Genomic DNA, 23,855 nt, shown 5'->3' with positions numbered 1-23,855 from the left:
AGAGCCAATTAGAAGTATGTAGTGCTGTGGAATACTAATAGAACTAGAATATTAAAACGGATAAGGTTGCATTAAGGCAGCAGTCATTATAATTTCGTAAATATACTTGTTATTTGGTTGGGACATTAAAATACAGACCAGGTGGTAACCTAGCACATGTGGGGAGTTATTTACATAAAATGAAAAACAATTGTATTGGAATATTGCTGGTTCACTGTCTCTGTTGTTTATAGGTCCGCAAGTAAAACCTTTATTGGGTTAAGTTATACAATGGGATAAGAAAAAGAAACAATATTGTGATTGGTGAAATTTGTGGCTAAATGTGCAATGAAAGATATATGTATTAAACATATATATTAAATAGAAATACTGGAATAGGAGTGAAATATGGCCCTGTGCAATTCATACAATTACTGTAGGTTTTGAGAAAGTTCATCTGAACTGTGTGGTATAAAGAGAAATATATATGCCATATAAAGGACAAGGAAAGTCACTTTTAGTGAAAGGTGGCAGTTTGTTCTGCATTCTCCCAGTGAATATAATTGCTAACCTTGATATCCAGGCCGGATAACTGCACTGACATCTTTGTTCAGTCAGTTATGGGGGCTGCATGTGCACACTTTCTTCCTACATATTTGGTTTGGTGGCCTGGGACTGGCGCAGGGAGTGGTAAATAGGCGAAACATACTCAAATGACATCTTCCTGACAAACAAGATTAGCACGTCTTTGGAATGTACTCGCAATGTGCTCCCAAAGTAAAATTTCCTCTAAGCTGTCCCATTAATAATATATGGTACTGAATTAAGACAAGCATGCCAATATATGAATTCATTTTTTTCTGGAAGAAATAGTGCACTGGCTGGAGCTCTAAAGTGATGTGCAACCATCTCATCCATATTTGACATGGAATACTTGCACCTAGCTAGATTTGTACACAGCTAGATTTGTACACACGACTGCAATCAGCTGGGGAAAAAAAGATGGAAACATGATTCACAGGTTTAGAAAGGTGTTGGTCTGTAAATGTTTTTATTGTCAGTGCCTATCCACCCTACCCAACATAAATCCAGTTGCAGCTAATTCATAATTTGTTGCTGCATCAAATATTTCCTTAACTTCTTAAGCTATTTTACCTGAGGAAAAACTGCATTTGTGTAAACATTTGTTTTTGTTACAGCTTGATAATAACCGTATAGGTGATTTATTTAGATATTGTTTATCTGTCTTTTGATTGTGACATATTAATAGAAGATATGGGACAAACTTGTATAGTACTGCATTCTTAGACTTAACACTGTTGAGAAACTGATTAATTAGTCATATGTTTGCATTATTCACCAGCTTTATAACTGGATATAAATAGAAGTGAACTATGGCAAAATTTAGATGCTTTTGAGTGTTCAAGTGGGAGAATATAGTGACTGCTGATATTATATAGTTACATAGTTACATAGTTAAATTGGGTTGAAAAAAGACAAAGTCCATCAAGTTCAACCCCTCCAAATGAAAACCCAGCATAACACCGTTCTTTGTGACCTGTAGCTCCCTTGGCTAAAACAGTGCTGACTGTGTTAGTCAGTACTGAACTAGTAGGGGGGGGGGGAAGGGGCACATTGGTGCTCTTCTGTCCCCTACCCGCCACTACTTTGAGCTTCATTTTGAGGAGCAAGGTAGGTGCAGCTGGATGTGCAGCTCACATTGGTGTTCTGTCCTCACTGCATGCCCTTGATTACTCTTGCACTTGCGCCCCCCAGGGTCAGGAATGACTCCTTATGTGTGAATAAATCATTGCTACTCTTCTGTACTAATGTTGACCAACACAGCAACAGTGGTTTAACTATAGTGGAAGCAGACCCGCAGTTGCATGGGGGCCGGTGAACATGGGGGCTCGGACTGTGGGGTCTGCTTCCTCTGTAGCTAATAAGAAAACCCTTCCTCCCCAGCCGCTCTCTTACCAGCGAGGCAGGGGACGCAAGTCGGGGCGGGATGTGGGCAGAGTTGGGGTGGGATGCGGGTGGAGTCGGGCGGGAGGATGGGGATAGGAGTGCGCCGGGCCCCTCTGAAGGTTTTTTCGCACTCTAGTTACGCTACTGCACAGCAAATGCATCTCTTACAGCTCCTTGATGTATTGAACAGGAAAAGGGAACTGTGTAGTTGTTTTAAGCTTGGTAATAGGAGAATGTGTAGTTGTTTTAAGCTTGATAATAGGAGAATGTGTGTCTGGTAAATATTGTATTGAATAAAATATATTTGTACAGTAACTGTTCTAAATGTATAATGAAACGTGTTTGCTTCAGAAACACTATTATTGTTTACAGATAAGTTCTGTAATAGAATACAATAGAACAGCACAAATATATAGTGAATAGTACACCCTATTGTAAAATATATAGTGAATAAAGTACCCCCTTTTGTAAAATATAGGGATATTATAAGTTACCGAGGAGTTTCATGACCATATAAAAACACGAGGCCGAAGGCCGAGTGTTTTTATACAGGTCATGGAACTCCGAGGTAACTTCTAATATCCTCATATTTTACAACTGGGGGTACTTTATTTATTATAATACACAAATTTCAATGAGTCATGTGACAGAAATGACATCAGAACTCACCGTTTATAACTGATGACATCAGAACTCACCGTTTATAAGGATATAATTTACAGGATATTCATGGCTTTTGTGTATTATAAGGATATTATAAGTTACCAAGGAGTTTCATGACCATGCCGAAGGCCGAGTGTTTTTTTACAGGTCATGGAACTCCTAGGTAACTTCTAATATCCTCATATTTTGCAACTGGGGGTACTTTATTTATTATAATACACAAATTTTAGTGAGTCATTTGACAGAAATGACATCAGAACTCACCATTTATAACTGATGACATCAGAACTCACCGTTTATAAGGATATAATTTACAAGATATTCAATGGCTTTTTGTGTATTATATAAATATACTGTTACTGTATACTGTTGTCCAACTCTGTTAAAATTTGTGTGCTTACTGCAGAAAGACTACTACAGTAAACCTGTTTATATAAACTATAATAGTGTTTCTGAAGCAGACAAATAAGTTCCACCAGTGTACGGCAACAGTACATTATTACTATTCCTTTTAGAGGGATAAGCATTTTTAATGAAATTGTTACATGCCCTTTATGCAGTTTTTGGTGACTCGATTCTATTGATCAGGTAAAAATCAGCCCTGGCCTGGCCGATAAAACACACCTACTAATGAGTTCAACGGCAAACCTGGTTTTTAGTGTGTTAGATCAGGGCTGTCCAACTGGCGGCCCCCTTGTGTGCCCCCCCACCTACCTCCTGTGTTTGTTTACCATGTGTAAACTTTAAATGGTATCGTTACAGAGACTAACTGGCCCCTGTATTGTTTAAACCTCATATTCAGACTAATCCCCTGTATTGTTCACACTTGTGACGCCTCTATTTTTCACATCCTAAAGCCCTGTACTGTTCACACGTGAGACCCAGACTGAAACTGCCCACATTGTTCACCTGTTCACATCTTATTCAAATGCTAATGGAACACCAGCACTGTGTCACTGTATGTAGTACATCTTAGAGTGGTCCTAATGGGTTTCCCTGTCTCCTGCTTTGTTCTGCCTTCTCTATGCTTCCTGTGTGTGCCCTGCTTTGCATGTGTGTGCCCTGCTCTGCCTGTGTGTGACATACTCTGCCTGTGGAACATAGTATTTGTTCTGGGGGTTTGTTGGCATTTGAAAATAAATTGTTGTTAGGGGCCCCTAAGGTGTTTAATCATGTGCTGGAGTTGCCGTGTTATCCACAGGGGATGAGGAGGTATATGGATTTAGGGTATATCTTAATATGACAACTTTTTTCACATATGAGTGATATGAAGTTATATCCCTGTAGTGAGCACCAACTATTTGATTTTTTGGTGTACTACCACCATGAATGTGGACATGGTCTTGTGGTAACATGTGTGTGTTTTAAAGTGGGTGTGGTTTAAAAACAGGGAGTGGTCAACACTGGCTTCAATTATTGGCCCTCCACCATGTAGGTCAGATAGATTTCGGCCCTCTGTAACACAGAAGTTGGACAGCACTGTGTTAGATGATCAGATGTGGTATAATTGCACAAGTGTCTGACTAGCAATAACACATAGGGGCAAATTCACTAAGATTCGTAGTTGCGCCAGGTGTAACTTCGCCGTACTTCACCGCACTTCGCCACACTTCGCCAGGCGTAGTTTCGCCAGTGCTTCGCAAATTCACTAAAATTCGAAGTTGCGCTCAGGGGTAGCGTAAGGTTGCGAAGTTGCGCTAGCGTTGATTCGCTAAGTAAAGCGAAGTTACGCTAGCGAAGGCTAATTTGCATACGGCGCCAAATTCAAATTTCAATGGAGGACTACGTATCAGCACTACAAATGCCTAGAAAACCTTCAAAATTTTATTTTGCCCTACACATGTGCCCACTGTCTTGGTAAATTGCCATGAGTCAGGAAATGTAGGGGGGAAGTAGGGGAGCCCCAAAAAAATCTTCGATCTTTTTCAGCCTATCACCCATAATGTAGAAAACACGCCGGCGTTTTTTGAGACTTAGAAAAATTTTTGACTTTTTTTGAAGCAATCCCTATCTACTCTATTGCGCTTCGCCTGGTCTGAGGTGGCGAAGGAAGTCTAGCGTAAAAGGTACACTGCGCGCGTTAGTGAATTTGCGTAGTTACGTCGCTAGCGAAACTTCGCCAGGCGTAAGGGTGCGAAGTAACACTAGCGAAACTACGCCAGCGTTCGTTAGTGAATTTGCGCAGTAACGAAAATGCCAAACGCTAGCGAAGTAACGCTAGCGTTCGGCGCTTCGGCGCTTAGTGAATTTGCCCCATAGTGCCCAGACACACACTCATTTTCTGTAGTTACCCTACACAGTTACCACATTTAATGTAAATCTAGTCCTGTGTGTGTGTGACCAGTTCTAGACTGGTTAAAAATTAATTTTACTAGAAATTAGAAATATGGTGCAACAAAAAAGTTCATCTTTTACAGAAATTATCATTTTCAAATATTATACTGCAAATAATGACCTCTATTTTTTCTCATTTTTCCAGCTTTCAAATAAAGTTTGTGAGCCAGGTCAAGGGCATGATTTCACAGCAGATTCAGAGAAATGCCAGCCACTTATGGATCAATCACATCTTCTCAGTAATTCTGTAGTGACTAAATATGCTGTAATGTAGCAACTCATATATCAAATTGTAACAGTTTAGAAAGTCAGTGGGGCTCATTTATTAAAGCAACGCAGCGCATAAGTGGACGCAAAAGATTGTCTGCGCCATCACAAGTGTGATCGCTAATATATTTGCGTGATATTGCGCATAACACAGAGCTTTTGCGATGGTTTTGTTTATGCGCATTGCGCAAAAGATTGGGCATTTATGTCGCAAACGATGCCGTGGTTGTTAGGGGCGTGGCTGTGGGCGTGGCTACAATGCGCTTGCACTGCGGCCGTCGCAGATTTGCGTCTGTATATGTGCAAAACTGCACCCGGGCAACAGCACCACAATTTTTACGCCTGCCTCTTCGTGGCGTAATAGTAACGCTCTTCAAAATGCGCATTCCTGCCCAGCTGCGCTAGTATATTCAAGATGAACAACCCTTGTAAAGTGCATATTAACCACGCCTTCCACCCAACATGTTTATATTGACCAAGGTTCCTTTAAGGGTATCAGGTAGGCTAAACACCTTTGCAACCAAACAAATATTAGCACAGAAACAAATGCAGATGCGTCTAAGTGAACGCAATATGCGCAATATGTGACGCAACTAATTAAAGCAGCGCATTCATACATGAGCACAACTAATCCTTACCTTTGCGGTATCTTCCTGTGCGCACAATTTATTATAAGCACTGCGACAGCTGATACGCAGTTTCACACGTCGCACCTGTCTTGTGTCTACATTAGCGCACAAATCGCACTGTTAAGGTATCGTGCGCTACATTATTAAATACTCGCATGCGCTGGGCAAATGTCTGGCCACTGCGCTCTTTTTAGCGCTGCGCTGCGTTAATAAATGAGCCCCAGTGTCTTCTTGTTCTTCTAAGAAAACATAAGAGATATACTCCAATCTGTTTAAAACTTATATTTTAGAAAAATATTTAGAAACAAAGAACAGAAGGACACAAAAAAATTATTATTTGTGATGTACTGTTTAAAAATGAGTATGTAAAGGTGAGACTTTTTTGCAGGTTACAGTCTTCATTGTGTGCAGCCAACACAATATGTAAAAACATTTCTGGTCATTGCAGTGGTGGTGACTTAGCAAAGGGGTGTTCTAACCTTGCCCAACGATTAATGGCAATTATTAACTTGTGATGGTTCCTGTCTTTAAAATAGTTTACCTAGTAATGCAGGGTTGATAAGTAACTTCCTCACTGTATATTATTTTATTATTATTATTATGGTGTGTAATGTTAACAGTTAGGCTGTTCAGTACTTCATATACTTCATCATAACTGCATATGTATTAAAGGGGGGGGGGTTTGAATCCTTGCTTCCAGGCAACTGAAGGGTACATGAACTAACGTGTTTTTCAAAACACACTAAGGGGCAGATTTACTAAAGTTCAAGTGAATTTTCGAAGTTAAAACAGTTCAATTCCGAAGTAATTTTTTGAATACTTCGACCATCGAATAGGATACTATGACAATAGTATAATGAATATTATTTTAGTGATCACTACTGAAGGCATGTCTAGAGGTGCAAATCTTCACTGCTAAAGAGCTGTAGTGGGATGGTACAGAAGCCTGAAATATTCTTCTTTGTGAAGCTGTAGCTCTCATTTAACCCTTTAAGTGCCAGCAGAATTTGAAATTTCGGTTATACGAAATGCCAGACTTTTTTAAAACATTTTGTGCTCTCTTTACACTGAAAATCCAACTTATTTGGAAAGCCTCATGTCTCTCGAACGTGCCAATACCAGATATGTATAGTTTTAGTGAGATTAAGGACTTCTGTACAGCAAAAACTGTATATTACCGAATTTTGAAAGCTAAGACAGAAAACGGCATACTTTAGATTACAAGGCCAAAAAATCCTGAAACAGAAAACCATATATTTTTGAAAAGTACACATTCTGCTGATTCCAAAATGGGTAACTATGTCTCTCTACTACTAACTACCAAACATCAAAGCTTGTCTGAACGTGGCCTTTTTTTTTTTTTATAAAAATTTATAAATTTTTATGAAGTTATTTTTAATGAAGTTAGCGCATCCAAATTGTCCAGGACTTTACTTCAGCTACTGAAAAATCAACACATTTACTGCATTTTTTGTAGGGTAAAATCATTGAAAATATTTTACCCCCCCAAAACCATATATTTTTGTAAAGTACACATTCTACCAAATCTAAAGTCGCAAGCCTTACCCAAATTTGTCGGTTTTGGTGAAATATGAAAATTGCCTCAAAGCTTCAGCTTTCTAACATCATATCGCCCATTTATCATTATGCACCAAGAAAATGCACCGTGAATATGATTGCCAGGAGTCCACTGAACAGTTTGATGATAGGTTTACCAAAGTATCTGGTATTTAGAGCCCCAAAAAGAAGTTAGCGCATACAAATAGTCCTGTGGGTAACTTCAGCTAATGAAAAATCAATACATTTACTGCATTTTTTGTGGGGTAAAAACACAGAAATATATGTTTACCCTCAAAAACCATATATTTTTTAGAGATGACACATTCTACCGAATCTAAAATAGGTACCCATGCTTTTCTGCTCTAAACTACTGATTCACAGGGCTTTCCCAAAATTGGTGGTTTTGGTGAAATACCTGAAAATTGCCTCAAAGCTTCAACTTTCCAGCATCGTATCGTCCATGTATCATTACCAGCATAAAGCATCCTAAATATGAACGCAGAGGGCCTACTAAACAGTTTGATGCCCAATATGCATAGATTTACCAAACTATGTGGCATATAGAGACCCCCACATCTAAATAGTGCATATGAATTCTCACGTATGCCACTCTGGCTACTACAGGATAAGATTATGCCAGCAAGTGCAGAGACATGGTAATGGCGGAGCTCATCCCTCTCTGTCAGCCTCTCCTCGTCGGTTGCAGCTATCACGGTATCTCAGCAACTTCCACTGAGTACTCCACTAATAGCATTCAACATTATCCGCTGGCAGCGTTGTCTGACATATCCACGGGAGGCAACGGAGATAATATCAATGCAACTTTATTTCGACATACTCAGTGGTGATACAAAACAGTGGTGGGTGTGCAAACTCACGCGTATCGTGCCCTCATGACCGGGCACTTCCTCAGAGTTCAGTGGGCGTTAGTGTAGACGTGTTTAAATGGAGTGGCATACACCTGTCAATCATTATTATCAAAGTGTCTAGTTAACAATAAATAAACAAACTGTAGTGATAAAAACATTAGATTACAAACATAATTAACTAATTTATAAAATGCTTCCGTTAAAACATCATATTTGTGTATACTTATTTTAGACCACAAGTGTAGAGAGAAAAAAATGCACCTAAAAACGTGATTAGGTGAACCATGAATTATTCGTGTCAGTGTTAAAATATATTTAATACATAATTAAGTTATAAAACCCATTAAAAATTGAATTTAAATTAATTTACTCTGTATATATATAATCTGGATCGGTTCTTAAGTGACACCAAAAATTAGCATTTTTACACGTAGCTCAAATGGTTGGTTTTTAAATAAATATTTATAGGGGTATAGACTATAATTATTCTATAATTGACTTATAAATAAAATATTCTCAATTTCTTGTAATTAATATATCACAGTTATTTGTCTGTACACATATGTATATATAATTAAGTCAAGAATATTTTAGCATGGCTAAATAGGCTTTACAGACAGAAATAAGAAAACAACACCTACGCAAAGCTGACAATGCAATAAAATGGCTAACATGCAATAAAATGGCTAAACATGCAATAAAATGGCTAAAAATTAACCAAAATCACAGAAACTGCAATATAATCACCAAAATAATGTATAAAAGGTATTGTGCAGTGCAATTAGCGAATGCGCTATTCGCAATGACAATAAAACCGTTTTTTTTTTTCAGGCAAAAAAACAGACCATGCCAGTAAAAAAAAAAAGACACAAAATAGTGTAAGTGTATATGTGTGTGTACAATTGTCAAGTTGTGTGTGTGCAAGTGTGTGTGAGTGCTGTGAATGTGTGTGACCCCCCTGATCCCCCAAAAGTGTGAATATAAGTGTGTATTGGTAAAATAAGTGTGTGTGGGGGGGGCACTAACCTGGGGTGGCAGGCTCACCGATCATCCAGGAGGGATGGAGGAAGAGATGGCACCATCTTCTTCTGGATTCGGTTAGTGGACTGAGCTTGGAGGAGCAGGAAGCGCAGGCAGCAGAACATCTACATTGCACGTGTCTGCCGCTACCTTTGGAGCCCCTGGGCGATCGCACCTCAGGGGCCACTCGTTCCCCACCTAGGCTCGTTGCCTAGGGGCTGGGGAATGATAAGGAACGGAGCGAGTGGCTTTATGAGCTGCTCCTCTGTTACAAAACCCTTTAAATCTGCAGAGCTTAGAATCTACATTCTGTGGCATTTAAAAATACTTTTACACAGAATGTAGATTCTACATTCTGTGGCATTTAAAGGGTTAAAAGAGAAGCAAAGTTATAATAACTGGTGGGGATGCCCCCAGTGATTATAATTGCTTACCTGATGCCCCTGTTGCTCCTCTTAGCATACAACGGCACTGACCTAGGGTACTTCTGTATGAGCACCACATTACGATCTTCTTCACTTCTTGCTGTTTCTCAGCATGCGCAGTAGTGTAAAATGCTGTACTGCGAATGTGATGGGCTTTGTGCAACAGAAAAAGAAGAAGAGGAAGAAGCAGAATGCACCTATAGAACTACCTGGACTTGTGCAGTTTCAGCAAACAGGAGCACCAGCCCAGGTTATCAGGTAAGTGATTATAATAACTGACGGATGTATAATATTATCCCCTTCCCCCAGTGATTTTAACTTTCTTTGTTCTTTAAAGGGGACCTGTCACCCAGACATAAAAATCTGTATAATAAAAGTCCTTTTCAAATTAAACATGAAATCCAAATCCAATTTTTTTTTTTTATTTAGAAATTTTTATTTTCTGTAAAACTTTTACAAACATATCATTAGTACACGTATGATCATGTAAGTTGTGATTCTAGTTACATTATCACAGATTGGCATGTTAAATTCGTAGGCATTTCTGAAAATATAACTCTATGCAACAAATAAACCTTCATAATTATTACGTAAGCATGTTGTTGTCTTTATTATCATTGCCTACTTTTATGTAATCTGTGTCATGTGATCGGTGTTGCCTAATCCATCAATGGTGCTTTTCTATAATTCCCAGAGGGGAGAAGCGAAGAAAGGGGGAAAGAGGTAAATGGGGGGAGGGTCAGAGGGTGAATGCAGAGGAGCCAGGTCCATGAGTCAGTTCGTTTCTGCCTGGGCTGTCTCAAATTCCGCCCAGGGGAGCCATAATAACCCATTTTGGTAGTCTTTGCCCTGTAAATATGCTCTGATAGTTTCCATATTTCTTATCCATTTAACTTTGGTGAGGAGAGCTTGTTGGGTTGGCAGAGAGGCGCTCTTCCTCCTATTCTTTTTTTATTAAAATATTCATAGTTGTAAAACTCATTTACAATCTACATTTACAGTCTCATCTGTCAATCAAATATTGCCTGCCCCATAGAAGCGGGGCAGGCAATCACTTTCATGTTCTATTCAGCATTTACTATATGTCACTGCACTTCCTACATTCCCACTGTCCCTTCACAATTTACTTGTGTAACCATTGCATAAGGATATACCGTTTTTCAGAAACCAGAAAAAAATGTTGTAAAATTCAGGAAAATGTAAATCCAGGGAAATGTAGTATGCATAATATATAGGTAGGACCACAAAACAACAATATAAAATTAGGAAAAACTTAAAATCAGGGGATGTAAAATTGAGGTTCCACTGCACATCCGGTCCCCCATTCTGGTGCAAAAACAAGATTTTGAGATGATGCAAAGGACCTTAAAGGAATTGTTCAGTTTAAAAATAAAAACTGGGTAAATACTGTAGATAGGTTGCGCAAAATAAAAAATGTTTCTAATATAGTTAGTTAGCCAAAAATGTTATGTATAAAGGCTGGAGTGGCTGGATGTGTAACATAATAGCCAGAACACTACTTCCTGCTTTTCAGCTCTCTTGGTTTACACTGGCTGGTTACCAGGCAGTAACCAATCAGTGTCTTGAGGGGGGGCCACATGGGTCATATCTGTTGCTTTTGAATCTGAGCTGTATGCTGAGGATCAATTGCAAACTCACTGAACAGATATGTACCATGTGGCCCCCCTTCAACTAACTGTTAGAGAGCTGAAAAGCAGGAAGTAGTGTTCTGGCTATTATGTTACACATCCAGCCACTCCAGCCTTTATACATAATATTTTTGGCTAAAGAACTATATTAGAAACATTTTTTATTTTGCACAGCCTATCTATTTACCCAGTTTTTATTTTTACACTGAACTGTTCCTTTAATAACAGTATCCATAAAATGGCTCCTGCCTCCTTGCTATAATTATGAGTTCTCACACACCTAAGGAAACAAGATTCAAATAATTAATATAGTTTAATTAAAGTTCATTTTGCTTGACAACACGATGAAATAGGATTTGGAATAATTTTTTGCGGTGACTGGTCCCCTTTAAGATTAAATACCGTACTATTACACTGTACTTAATTCATATCAGTTTCTGCAGTGGAGCTCAAGTTCTAAGGTCCCTATCAAACAAACACACTATGATAAATTTTATCAGAAACCAATTAACCTATTACTTGCTAGGCAAGTGAATGCATGTTTGCCCGTGTGAGATGCGTGGGTGCAAATGCTGGCAGCTGCTGGAAATATTTCCATACTGACACTCCCCATGTGCTTAATACACAAAGGCATCATCAGACTTAGAGCATAACAGACCTAGGCAGATGGAACTCCCTGGTTCATTTATATTATTTGCTTTAGCACACAAAGCAAGGACATTCTCTCTATAGCCTCAGCTGTGTTCAGATATATCTTCCAAGATTAATGATTGTCACTAATGCTCACTGAAGAAATGCTTTTGATTTTTATGAATGTTCACTGTAAATACAGGCTTTGTAATGGTTACAAGTCAACTGTGTGCACAATTCCAATCATTAAGCTGATCATATACAGTCAGCTTATGGGGTCAAAATCAGGGGAATTTCTTCTCCTCTTGGTTCTGCATAGGCCCCCATTATTATACAATCTTTGGGGCAGGGACCAAATTATTGGATAAGCTGATTTGGTTTAAGCGCAATTTAATCATTGTATGGCAGAGAGTAGTAAGTTTGTATAGAAGTTGAAAGGAAAGCTCATCCAAGGTATTGTAGTTTATCTGGAAGGCAGTTACAACAATACAGGAGGGTGGGAATAACTCTCACTACAAAGTTGATGCAGGGACTGGTCCAGCTGCCCTCATGAATAAAATTCTTTCCCTCTCAAATAAAGACGCTTTAGATGGGTTTTCGCCTTCCTATGGATCTGCTAGTAGTTAGTTTTCACAAACAGGTTTATAAACTTGTTGTGTTACTGTTTTACTTTATGTTGTGTGCCAGTGCCCTGCCCTAGAGGGATGTTTGTGCTAGAGCTGATACATGTTGTCATTGCCAGAAATGTTATTAATAGGCACAGTGGCAGGCACGATAAATGCATAAAGTAAATTGTTACTTGAAAATGAAATAGTGCATAGTCTTTCCTACAGCTATGAATGGTGAAATAAATGTATTCCAACAAACTGCAATAGAAAGAAACATATGAGAGTCAGACAGAAGTTATTTCTGACTGCTTCAGAAAAAAAGTGAATTTAGTTATTTTTTGTATAATTTTTTAGCTCTTTGGGCCTAACATAGTTTAGACAAGCTTGATACAATGAGTTTACAAGAACATTTATTATATATAAACACAGAATTGTATAGCAAATTCCTTGTGAAAAATAGAAAGTAACAGATGTAGATTAGGAACCCTAGGGGTTATGTAACAATTCCCTGACACTCCCATCCACGAATTTGGCTAATTTACTAATAATTAAACTCGAAAAAATCGGATAAAAAAAAAAAACTCAAACAATTCAAGATTTTATGAATACCTTAAAATTTTCAGGTTTATAGGCTTAAAATTTATCGAGTTTTCGACCAAAAACCAGCATCAAACACCCCAAAACACCTGAGAATCGTAGGCAAAAAACATCTTCAAATGGTTAAAGGGACCTTTTACATGAATTCAACAGGTTTTAGCTGCAGTTTTTTCAGATTCAGATTTTGCTGCTTTTTTCCTCTAAAAATTCGAGATGTCCTGATGTCAAAGGGGCTTGATATTTCTTATAGAAGCATTGTATTTATTTTGCCATGTATTCTGAGAGTATTATGTATAAAGCTGTAACTGTAATTATGTATGAATGTATTAGCTTAAAATTTCCCTTCTGTCCATTATCAACCTTCAGGTAAAGTGGGGTGGAGTGGGGGAAGGAGTTTGTGTAACTGCTGCTGTGTGGATGCAGGTTATAAAAAAAGAAAATATTTTATTTTTAAAATATAATTTATATACAACCCTTTGGTTACATGTTTCTGTAATACATAAATTTATAATTTCAGAAAGGACTATCAAATCCCAGCTAAATGAGCTACCCAGGATACCCAGGTGGGTTTCCATCAGTGCCCACAAGTAAGAAATCATTTTCTTAAATTTCGCATCTGTATTTTAGAATTGTATATTTTCAATAAGATACATACCTAGTTTCAGTTTATTTGAGACTGATGCCAAATCATAAGATAAAAAAAGCTATCACTGGTGATGTTTGTCTCCAACATTAATAAATATGCCCCTTAATTTGCCCAGGTGCAGTACACCATAGCAACCACTCAGCAAGTAAAATTTACATGCCACCTATTTAATTGAGAACTAAACCATAAAAATGAATATGGTTAAAAATGCAATATTTAAGATACTAAACTTATTGCACCAGCCTAAAGTTTCAGCATCTCAATAGCAGCAATGATCCAGGACTTCAAACTTGTCACTGGCGGTCACCATCTTGGAAAGTGTCTGGACACTCACATGCTCAGTGGGCTCTGAGCAGCTGTTGAGAACTAAGCTTAGGGGTCATCGCAAATTTACAAGCAGAAAATGAGGTTTGTCTGTAATATAAGCTGATGCTACAGGGCTGATTATTACATTCTGATGCAAATTGCACTGGTTTCTCTGCTGCCACGTAGTAATTATCTGTATTAAGTACTAATCAGCCTTACAGTATATTGTGACATTTCTATTCTGTATATACAATATATTGTGTCGGACCCTAAGCTCAGTAACTGACAGCAGCACAGAGCATTTGCAGTGAATAAGCAGAAAAAAAGATCGGGAGCTACTGGGGTATCTTTGGAAGCACAGATTTTCACTGCTAAGGCAACTGGGGTTGCCTTAGGCTGGTACAGAAACCCAAAAAATAATGTACAAAAATTCTAGCCTACCTCTTAAGTTAGGCTTTAGTTCTCCTTTAAAAGCAAGCATCTTATTGGTTGCTATGGGTTGCAGTACCTGGGGAATTTTAGTGCCTTCTATTACATTAAAGGGTTAGTGTCTTTTATTATGTAACCTTTCATGTGTCTTACATAATTATCCAATTACACTGTAGATGCTGAGCTTTTCTAGAAAATCCATTCAACCTACTCCCTGCACATAGGTATTTCCGCATGAATCTTATGTAAAAAAAAAAAAAAAAAAAAAAAGCCTTTATAAGGGTAAAAGTTAAAAATACAGTGTATTTTCTCATTGCAAAGCAGATGCACTCAAAGGTATTGTTGACAAAAAAAAAAAATATTATGTAGCATTATCTTATGGAATTATCATAAGATTTAAGCAAAAATAGCTTTGTTGTGGGTGTACTTTTGAGTGGGGTAAAATTATTTTTTTCTCTGTAAGTCTTTAAAGGAGTTCTGTTCTGATTTTTATGGTTTACTTTTTTTGTTTCTAAATTACATTGTTTACATTGCAAATAATTCACTCTACCATTTGAATTTTATTCTTGAACCAACAAATGTAAATCTGGACTAATTATTAAAGGTACTTGCATACTCTTGAAATAAGAGGGTAGAGGCACCTAACATAAGCAAAGTCATAGTATATAATATCAAACTGTACTCAACAAAAGTACTGTGTCTTTCTAAACCCTGGGTTGAAAACTATTCATTAACATTGATGCAATTACTCCAGACTTTGTCATATTTCAGCAGATACCACGTGGCCATATAGGTAAGCTGTACCAGCAGGCTAGCCATTTGGTAAGAGTATGTTGATCCTTGAAAGTGTACCCTTGATCATCTCACACTTTAGTGTATATGGTAGTGCACCCAGATACCAGCTGCCTAACTCCTAGGCGTACAGGTGATGCAACTGAACCTGGGGCCCTACTCCCCTAGTGGGGCCCACTTGGAGACCTGTGACAAGAGTCCACAGAAGCCAAATGACCCTCCCACATCGCTGCAATGTTTGTGGCTGCAAACTGATGGTATGTAGGAAAGATATTTGGTACAAAGCTAGATCCCTGGAGTAAAATTTGTTATCTGAAACTAAGCGTGTATTCTGAAATGAGACTAAAAATAATTTACTATTACTTTGTCCATCACTATTCCTTTCTTTCGTACCTTTTGTAGGTAATAACCCATGGGGGACTCCTGTCAACCCTCCTCCTATTGGGCTGGATAACATGTCAAACTTCTCTCAGCAATGTAATCCCCAGCAGTACATGGTGAGTGAAATATGAGACAGAGCAGGAGAACCATGAATACTTTTTTCTATCGTTGACTTTGCTTCAGCTTTCACAACTGTTCAAGAGGAGCTTGTATAAAATTGTAAAGGGACTGTTTCATTCTCCTGAAGCCTGCTACTCTGGTAATATCATGTCAGAGAAATATATTTTATGATCTACTGATTACAAAGGGTTACACACTTTACAATGTATTTAAACTAGATTTGGGTATTTACTAACATGAGTGCTAAATTCCACCAGTTTTTATACAGCAGTCAGTAGACCTCCGCTTTCATTTTCTAGCTTTTAGTAGATTGATTAAAGCTGACTTCTGACTGGTCACTTTTGACAACTGCACTGTTGCTGTTTAGCACCTGGGTTATTACATTGCTCATTAGACACGTTGGCTTTAGTCAAGCACAACTAATGAAGTAAAGTGATTTGTTTTTTTAAAAGGCTTAATTCATAAACAATAAATGTTTTGTCATTTTGTATCTTTGCTTAAAGGGGTAGTTCCAATTTAAAGGGGTTGTTCACCTTTGAGATAACTTTTAGTATGATGCAGAGAGTGATATTCTGAGGCAAATTGCAATTTGTTGAATTTTTTATTATTGAAGGTTTTTGATTTATTTAGATTTTTATTAATCTTAAACAATCTGGTAACTAGGGTCCAAATTACCCTAGCAACCGTGCATTGATTTGAATAAGAGACTGCAGTATCTAATATAAGTAATTCTAAAAACAACTGGACTTGCTGAATCATTGAAGATGTTTCACTACTCATCCGAGCAGCTTCTTCAGTTCTACTGACTGGTGTGGGAAGTTCTCAACTGGAATATGAATAGAAGAGAGCCTGAATAGAAGGATCAGTAATAAAAAGTAACAGTAACAATACATTTGTAGCCTTACAGAGCATTTGTTTTTTAGAAGGGAGTCTGCGACGCCCATTTAAAAGCTGCATATAGCCAGAAGAAAAAGGCAAATAACTAGAAAACTATAAAAAAATAAATAATGAAAACCAATTGAAAATTTGCTTAGAATTGGCCATTCTATAACATAAGTTACCTTAAAGGTGAACCACCCCTTTAACCCTTTCCCTGACAGCCGTTTTGTCCTAGATGCGAACATCTACTGCCAAGCAGTTTTTAGACATTTTGTACTCTTTCACTTTAAGGACCTTTCCTGGGGCTGTCTTTTAGTTTACCCAGTAAAACAATATGTATTGTTTTTTTTCAGGACTACCTGAAGTTTCAAAATATGCAAGAATTTTGATGTAATTCTACTTCTGTAAAAAAAATATAGGCTTCTAAGTGTCTAATAAAATGAAATAAATCATGTTTCACAAAGCACAATCACATATATATCAGAAACATCATTTATTTTATGTTCGAGTACACAGCCGATTTGGAAAGGTCTATGTCTCCTGAATGTGGCAATACCAAATATATATATAGTTTTATGGAGATTTCTCACTTGTATAGATCAAAATCTCTAAGCAGTACACTACCAAATTTCCAAAGCACCGCTCCCAAAACGGCATACTTCTGATTTCAAAGATTCCACTAACAGTAGGTTTACCCTAGAAAACTACCTATTATTAGAAAGAACAGATTCTGGTGAATCAAAATGGGTAAGTATATCATTGTACTCCAAACTACCAAGTTGCAATTGTTTCCTAAAGTTATAATGTTTTATAGAAATTGGTGAATTTTTTGAAAAATTACCTCAAAGCTTCCACTCTACAGCATCATATCTCCCACACATCATTAGGTATCAATGATGATATCAAATATGAAAGCCTGGGGTCCACTGACCAGTTTGATGCCCAACATGTATAGGATTACCTAAACATGTGGTATATAGGGGCCTTAAAATGTAGATACCCCATTTGAGCTATCAGTTCTGTAATTCCAGATACTGCAAAATCAACACATTTACATAGATTGGGGGGGGGGCAATGTTAGAAGAAAGTATGTTCACCCCAGAAAACCATATATTTTCGGAAAGTACACATTCCCCCGAATCCAAATTGGGTATGCATGTCTTTCTACTCCAAAGCACCAAGCTTTAAAACTTCCTCCACTACCTCAAAACGTCCACCATGCAGCATCGTATGTCCCACATACTATTGAGTATCAAGATAAACCACCCCAAATATGAAAGCCTGGGGTCCTCTGAACAGTTTGATGCCCAATATGTATAGGTGTACCCAAGCACGTTGCATATATGGTCTGTCATTTCAGGTGCTGCAAAATCAACACATTTACATAGTTTTGGGGGGCGGCAAAGGTAGAAAAAAGTACATTCACCCCAGAAAACCATATATTTTCGGAAAGAACACATTCTCCCAAATCGGGTATGCATGTCTTTGTACTCCAAAGCACCAAGCTGCAAAACGTTCCTAAATTTGGCAATTTTGGTGACATTTCCAAAAATCACCTCAAATTTTCCATCCTGCAGCATCGTATTTCACACATATTTTTAGGTATCAAGAGAAATCACCCCAAATATGAAAGCCTAGGGTCCTCTGAACAGTTTGATGTCCAATATGTAAAGGTGTACCCAAGCAAGTGGCATATAGGGGCCCCAAAAGGAAGACCCCCCATATGGTCTGTCATTTCAGGTACTGCAAAATCAACACATTTACATCGTTTTGGGGGGGGCAAAGGTAGAAAAAAGTAAGTTCACTCCAGAAAACCATATATTTTCGGAAAGTACACATTCCCCCGAATCCAAATTGGGTATGAATGTCTTTGTACTCCAAAGTATCAAGCCGCAAACCATTGCTAAATTTGGTGATTTTGGTGACATTTCCAAAAATCACTTCAAAATGTCCACCCTGCAGCATTGTATGCCCCACATACTTTTAGGTATCAGGAGAAATCACCCCAAATATGAACGCCAAGGGTCCTCTGAACAGTTTGATGCCCAATATGTATAGGTGTACCCAAGCACGTGGAACATAGGGGCCCCAAAAGTAAGACCCCCGTATGGTCTATCATTTCAGGTACTGCAAAATCAACACATTTACATAGTTGGGGGCAAAGGTAGAAAAAAGTAAGTTCACCCCAGAAAACCATATATTTTCGGAAAGTACATATTTCCACAAATCCAAATTGGGTATGCATGTCTTTGTACTCCAAAGTACCAAGCCGCAAACCATTCCTAAATTTGGTGATTTTGGTGACATTTCCAAAAATCACCTCAAATTTTCCACCCTGCAGCATCGTATTTCCCACATACTTTTAGGTATCGAGAGAAATCACCCCAAATATGAACGCCTAGGGTCCTCTGAACAGTTTGATGCCCAATATGTATAGGTGTACCCAAGCACGTGGCATATAGAGGCCACAAAATTAAGACCCCCATATGGTCTGTCATTTCAGGTACTGCAAAATTAACACATTTACATAGTTTTGGGGGGGCAAAGGTAGAAAAAAGTAAGTTCACCCCCAGAAAACCATATATTTTCGGAAAGTACACATTCCCACAAATCCAAATTGGGTATGCATGTCTTTGTACTCCAAAGTACCAAGCCACAAACCATTCCTAAATTTGGTGATTTTGGTGACATTTCCAAAAATCACCTCAAATTTTCCACCCTGCAGCATCGTATTTCCCACATACTTTTAGGTATCAAGAGAAATCACCCCAAATATGAACACCTAGGGTCCTCTGAACAGTTTGATGCCCAATATGTATAGGTGTACCCAAGAATGTGGCATATCGGGGCCCCAAAATGATGACCCCCATATGGTCTGTCATTTCAGGTACTGCAAAATCAACACATTTACATTGTTTTGGGGGGGGGGGGCAAAGGTAGAAGAAAGTAAGTTCACCCCCAGAAAACCATATATTTTCGGAAAGTACACATTCCCACAAATCCAAATTGGGTATGCATGTCTTTGTACTCCAAAGTACCAAGCCGCAAACCATTCCTAAATTTGGTGATTTTGGTGACATTTCCAAAAATTACCTCAAATTTTCCACCCTGCAGCATCGTATTTCCCACATACTTTTAGGTATCAAGAGAAATCACCCCAAATATGAACGCCTAGGGTCCTCTGAACAGTTTGATGCCCAATATGTATAGGTGTACCCAAGAATGTGGCATATAGGGGCCCCAAAATGATGACCCCCATATGGTCTGTCATTTCAGGTACTGCAAAATCAACACATTTACATTGTTTTGGGGGGGGGGGGCAAAGGTAGAAGAAAGTAAGTTCACCCCAGAAAACCATATATTTTCGGGAAGTACACATTCCCCCGAATCCAAATTAGGTATGCATGTCTTTGTACTCCAAAGTATCAAGCTGCAAACCATTCCTAAATTTGGTGATTTTGGTGACATTTCCAAAAATCACCTCAAAATTTCCACCCTGCAGCATTGTATGTCCCACATACTTTTAGGTATCAAGAGAAATCACCCCAAATATGAACGCCTAGGGTCCTCTGAACAGTTTGATGCCCAATATGTATAGGTGTACCGAAGCACGTGGCATATAGGGGCCCCAAAATCAAGACCTCCATATGGTCTGTCATTTCAGGTACTGCAAAATCAACACATTTACATAGTTTTGGGGGGGGGGGGCAAAGGTAGAAAAAAGTAAGTTCACCCCAGAAAACCATATATTTTTGGAAAGCACACATTCCCCACGAATCCATATTGGGTATGCATGTCTTTGTACTCCAAAGTATCAAGCCGCACACCATTCCTAAATTTGGTGATTTTGGTGACATTTCCAAAAATCACCTCAAAATTTCCACCCTGCAGCATTGTATTTCCCACATACTTTTATGTATCAAGAGAAATCACCCCAAATATGAAAGCCTAGGGTCCTCTGAACAGTTTGATGCCCAATATGTATAGGTGTACCCAAGAATGTGGCATATCGGGGCCCCAAAATGATGACCCCCATATGGTCTGTCATTTCAGGTACTGCAAAATCAACACATTTACATTGTTTTGGGGGGGGGGGGCAAAGGTAGAAGAAAGTAAGTTCACCCGAGTAAACCATATATTTTCGGAAAGTACACATTCTCACGAATCCAAATTGGGTATGCATGTCTTTGTACTCCAAAGTACCAAGCTGCAGACCATTCTTAAATTTGGTGATTTTGGTGACATTTCCAAAAATCACCTCAAAATTTCCAACCTGCAGCATTGTATGTCTCACATACTTTTAGATATCAAGAGAAATCACCCCAAATATGAACGCCTAGGGTCCTCTGAACAGTTTGATGTCCAATATGTATAGGTGTACCAAAGCACGTGGCATATAGGGGCCCCAAAAGGAAGACCCCCATATGGTCTGTCATTTCAGGTACTGCAAAATTAACACATTTACATCGTTTTGGGGGGGGGCAAAGTTAGAAAAAAGTAAGTTCACCCCAGAAAACCATATATTTTTGGAAAGCACACATTCCCCACGAATCCATATTGGGTATGCATGTCTTTGTACTCCAAAGTATCAAGCCGCACACCATTCCTAAATTTGGTGATTTTGGTGACATTTCCAAAAATCACCTCAAAATTTCCACCCTGCAGCATTGTATTTCCCACATACTTTTATGTATCAAGAGAAATCACCCCAAATATGAAAGCCTAGGGTCCTCTGAACAGTTTGATGCCCAATATGTATAGCTGTACCCAAGCATGTGGCATATAGGGGCCCCAAAATTATGACCCCCATATGGTCTGTCATTTCAGGTACTGCAAAATCAATACATTAACATCGTTTGGGGGGGGGGGAGCAAAGGTAGAAGAAAGTAAGTTCACCCCAAAAACCACATATTTTCGGAAAATACACATTCCCCCGAATCCAAATTGGGTATGCATGTCTTTCTACTCCAAAGTATCAAGCCGCAGACCATTCCTAAATTTGGTGATTTTGGTGACATTTCCAAAAATCACCTCAAAATTTCCACCCTGCAGCATTGTATGTCTCACATACTTTTAGATATCAAGAGAAATCACCCTAAATATGAACGCCTAGGGTCCTCTGAACAGTTTGATGTCCAATATGTTTAGGTGTACCAAAGCACGTGGCATATAGGGGCCCCAAAAGGAAGACGCCCATATGGTCTGTCATTTCAGGTACTGCAAAATGAACACATTTACATTGTTTTGGGGGGGGGGGCAAAGGTAGAAAAAAGTAAGTTCACCCCAGAAAACCATATATTTTTGGAAAGCACACATTCCCCACTAATCCATATTGGGTATGCATGTCTTTGTACTCCAAAGTATCAAGCCTCAAACCATTCCTAAATTTGGTGATTTTGGTGACATTTCCAAAAATCACCTCAAAATTTCCACCCTGCAGCATTGTATTTCCCACATACTTTTAGGTATCAAGAGAAATCACCCCAAATATGAAAGCCTGGGGTCCTCTGAACAGTTTGATGCCCAATATGTATAGGTGTACCCAAGCATGTGGCATATAGGGGCCCCAAAATGATGACCCCTATATGGTCTGTCATTTCAGGTACTGCAAAATCAACACAATAACATCGTTTTGGGGGGGGCAAAGGTAGAAGAAAGTAAGTTCACCCCAAAAACCACATATTTTCGGAAAGTACACATTCCCCCGAATCCAAATTGGGTATGCATGTCTTTGTACTCCAAAGTATCAAGCCACAAACCATTCCTAAATTTGGTAATTTTGGTGACATTTCCAAAAATCACCTCAAGTTTTCTAACCTGCAGCATTGTATGTCTCACATACTTTTAGATATCAAGAGAACTCACCCCAAATATGAAAGCCTAGGGTCCTCTGAACAGTTTGATGTCCAATATGTATAGGTGTACCCAAGCACATGTCATATAGGGGCCCCAAAACGATGACACCCATATGGTCTGTCTTTTCAGGTACTAAAACACATTTACATGGTTTTTAGGAATTTCTAAAATCACCTAAAAATTTTGCAGTTTGCCACATTTATCACACACAATGTTCTACGTACAAAGAAAAATCACTCTAAATATGGACATCAGAGGTCTAATGAATAGTTTGATGCCCAATATGCATAGATTTACCAAAGTATGTGCCGTGTACGGACTCCAAATGAAAAACGTGCATATGAATTTTCACGCTAGCCAACTTAGCTGCAGAAAAGAGAGCCCCAACTATGCATTATGTGCTGTAAGACCCCCAAACTGTAAGAAGACCCCCAGAAACCCATATATTTTTGGAAAGCACATGTAAGTAAAATCTATCTTTCCATACCAAAGCACCAAACAGCAAAACTATACTAAAAATACATAAGGAACAATAATGCAGGGATAAAATTGCAATAAAACCACAAAAATAGCGTAAATCAATGCAATAACAAAATAATTGTTCCGACAGTGTAATTAGTGGCCAAAATCGATTATCCAATAGTCACGCTGCCAAAATAACACGTTTTTAAGCAAAAAACCCAAAAGATAACAGTACAATGAATACGTAAAAAAAACCCCACTGGTTTGTGTATACATATTTGTGCACTAATAAAAGTGTGCAAATACATTTAAATACGTGTAAATAACTGTACAAAAGGGACCAAGTGTGCTAAGATAAAAAATAAAAAAATAAAAATACCAATCTTTACTAAAATGTGTGTGTAAGTGTATAAATGTACTGTAAGTATGTGTAAGTGCAGGTAAGTGTGTAAAAAAACGTGCACTTACCGTTTTTGGAGCAGGAGGATTGCTGTCATCTCTGGAGGAGTCCTGGCAGCATGTCTGCAGAGTTGTTGAACAGCAGGAAGTGCTTGGGCGGCTCTGCAGGCAGGAAGCAGGTCAGTGTAGTAGCAGACACTCCATGCGATGCGTCTGCTACTTTGAAGTCGGATATGCGACAATCGTCTTGACAGCCCCCCAGCCTCGTTGCCTAGGGGGCTGTCTTCTCTCCCCACTCTCTGCGGAGGCGGCAAAAGCTGCCGAAGCAGAGAGAAAGCTCAGCTGCTAAAGAACGTACCATGTACGTGCTTGGCAGGCAAAGGGTTA

At 38.6% G+C, this 23,855-nt stretch overlaps 1 protein-coding gene across 7 annotated transcripts in view; it reads left to right on the top strand.

Annotated features, from left to right (window-relative positions):
• The window catches only part of anxa11.L (annexin A11 L homeolog), a 77,862-nt gene that overhangs the window by 12,538 nt on the left and 41,469 nt on the right, over positions 1–23,855 (top strand). For 4 of the 7 annotated variants that reach the window (XR_005962401.1, XM_018240291.1, XM_018240292.2 and 1 more), the window contains 2 exons: positions 13,716–13,785; positions 15,774–15,868. Coding sequence is in view for 6 of the 7 variants with exons in the window: in XM_018240291.1 (XP_018095780.1) it covers positions 13,740–13,785; positions 15,774–15,868 (141 nt within the window). In the remaining variant the exon portion in view is untranslated. Of the gene's footprint in view, positions 1–9,828; positions 9,973–13,715; positions 13,786–15,773; positions 15,869–23,855 lie in introns of those variants that run through there. The other 3 variants (XM_018240296.2, XM_018240295.2, XM_018240294.2) reach the window with 2 other exon arrangements.

The sequence above is a fragment of the Xenopus laevis genome, chromosome 7L, assembly GCF_017654675.1.
Source record: "Xenopus laevis strain J_2021 chromosome 7L, Xenopus_laevis_v10.1, whole genome shotgun sequence".
Classification (NCBI taxonomy): Eukaryota; Metazoa; Chordata; class Amphibia; order Anura; family Pipidae; genus Xenopus; species Xenopus laevis.
The sequence above is the reverse complement of the archived record's forward strand: the minus strand, read 5'-3'. Positions and strand labels throughout refer to the sequence as shown.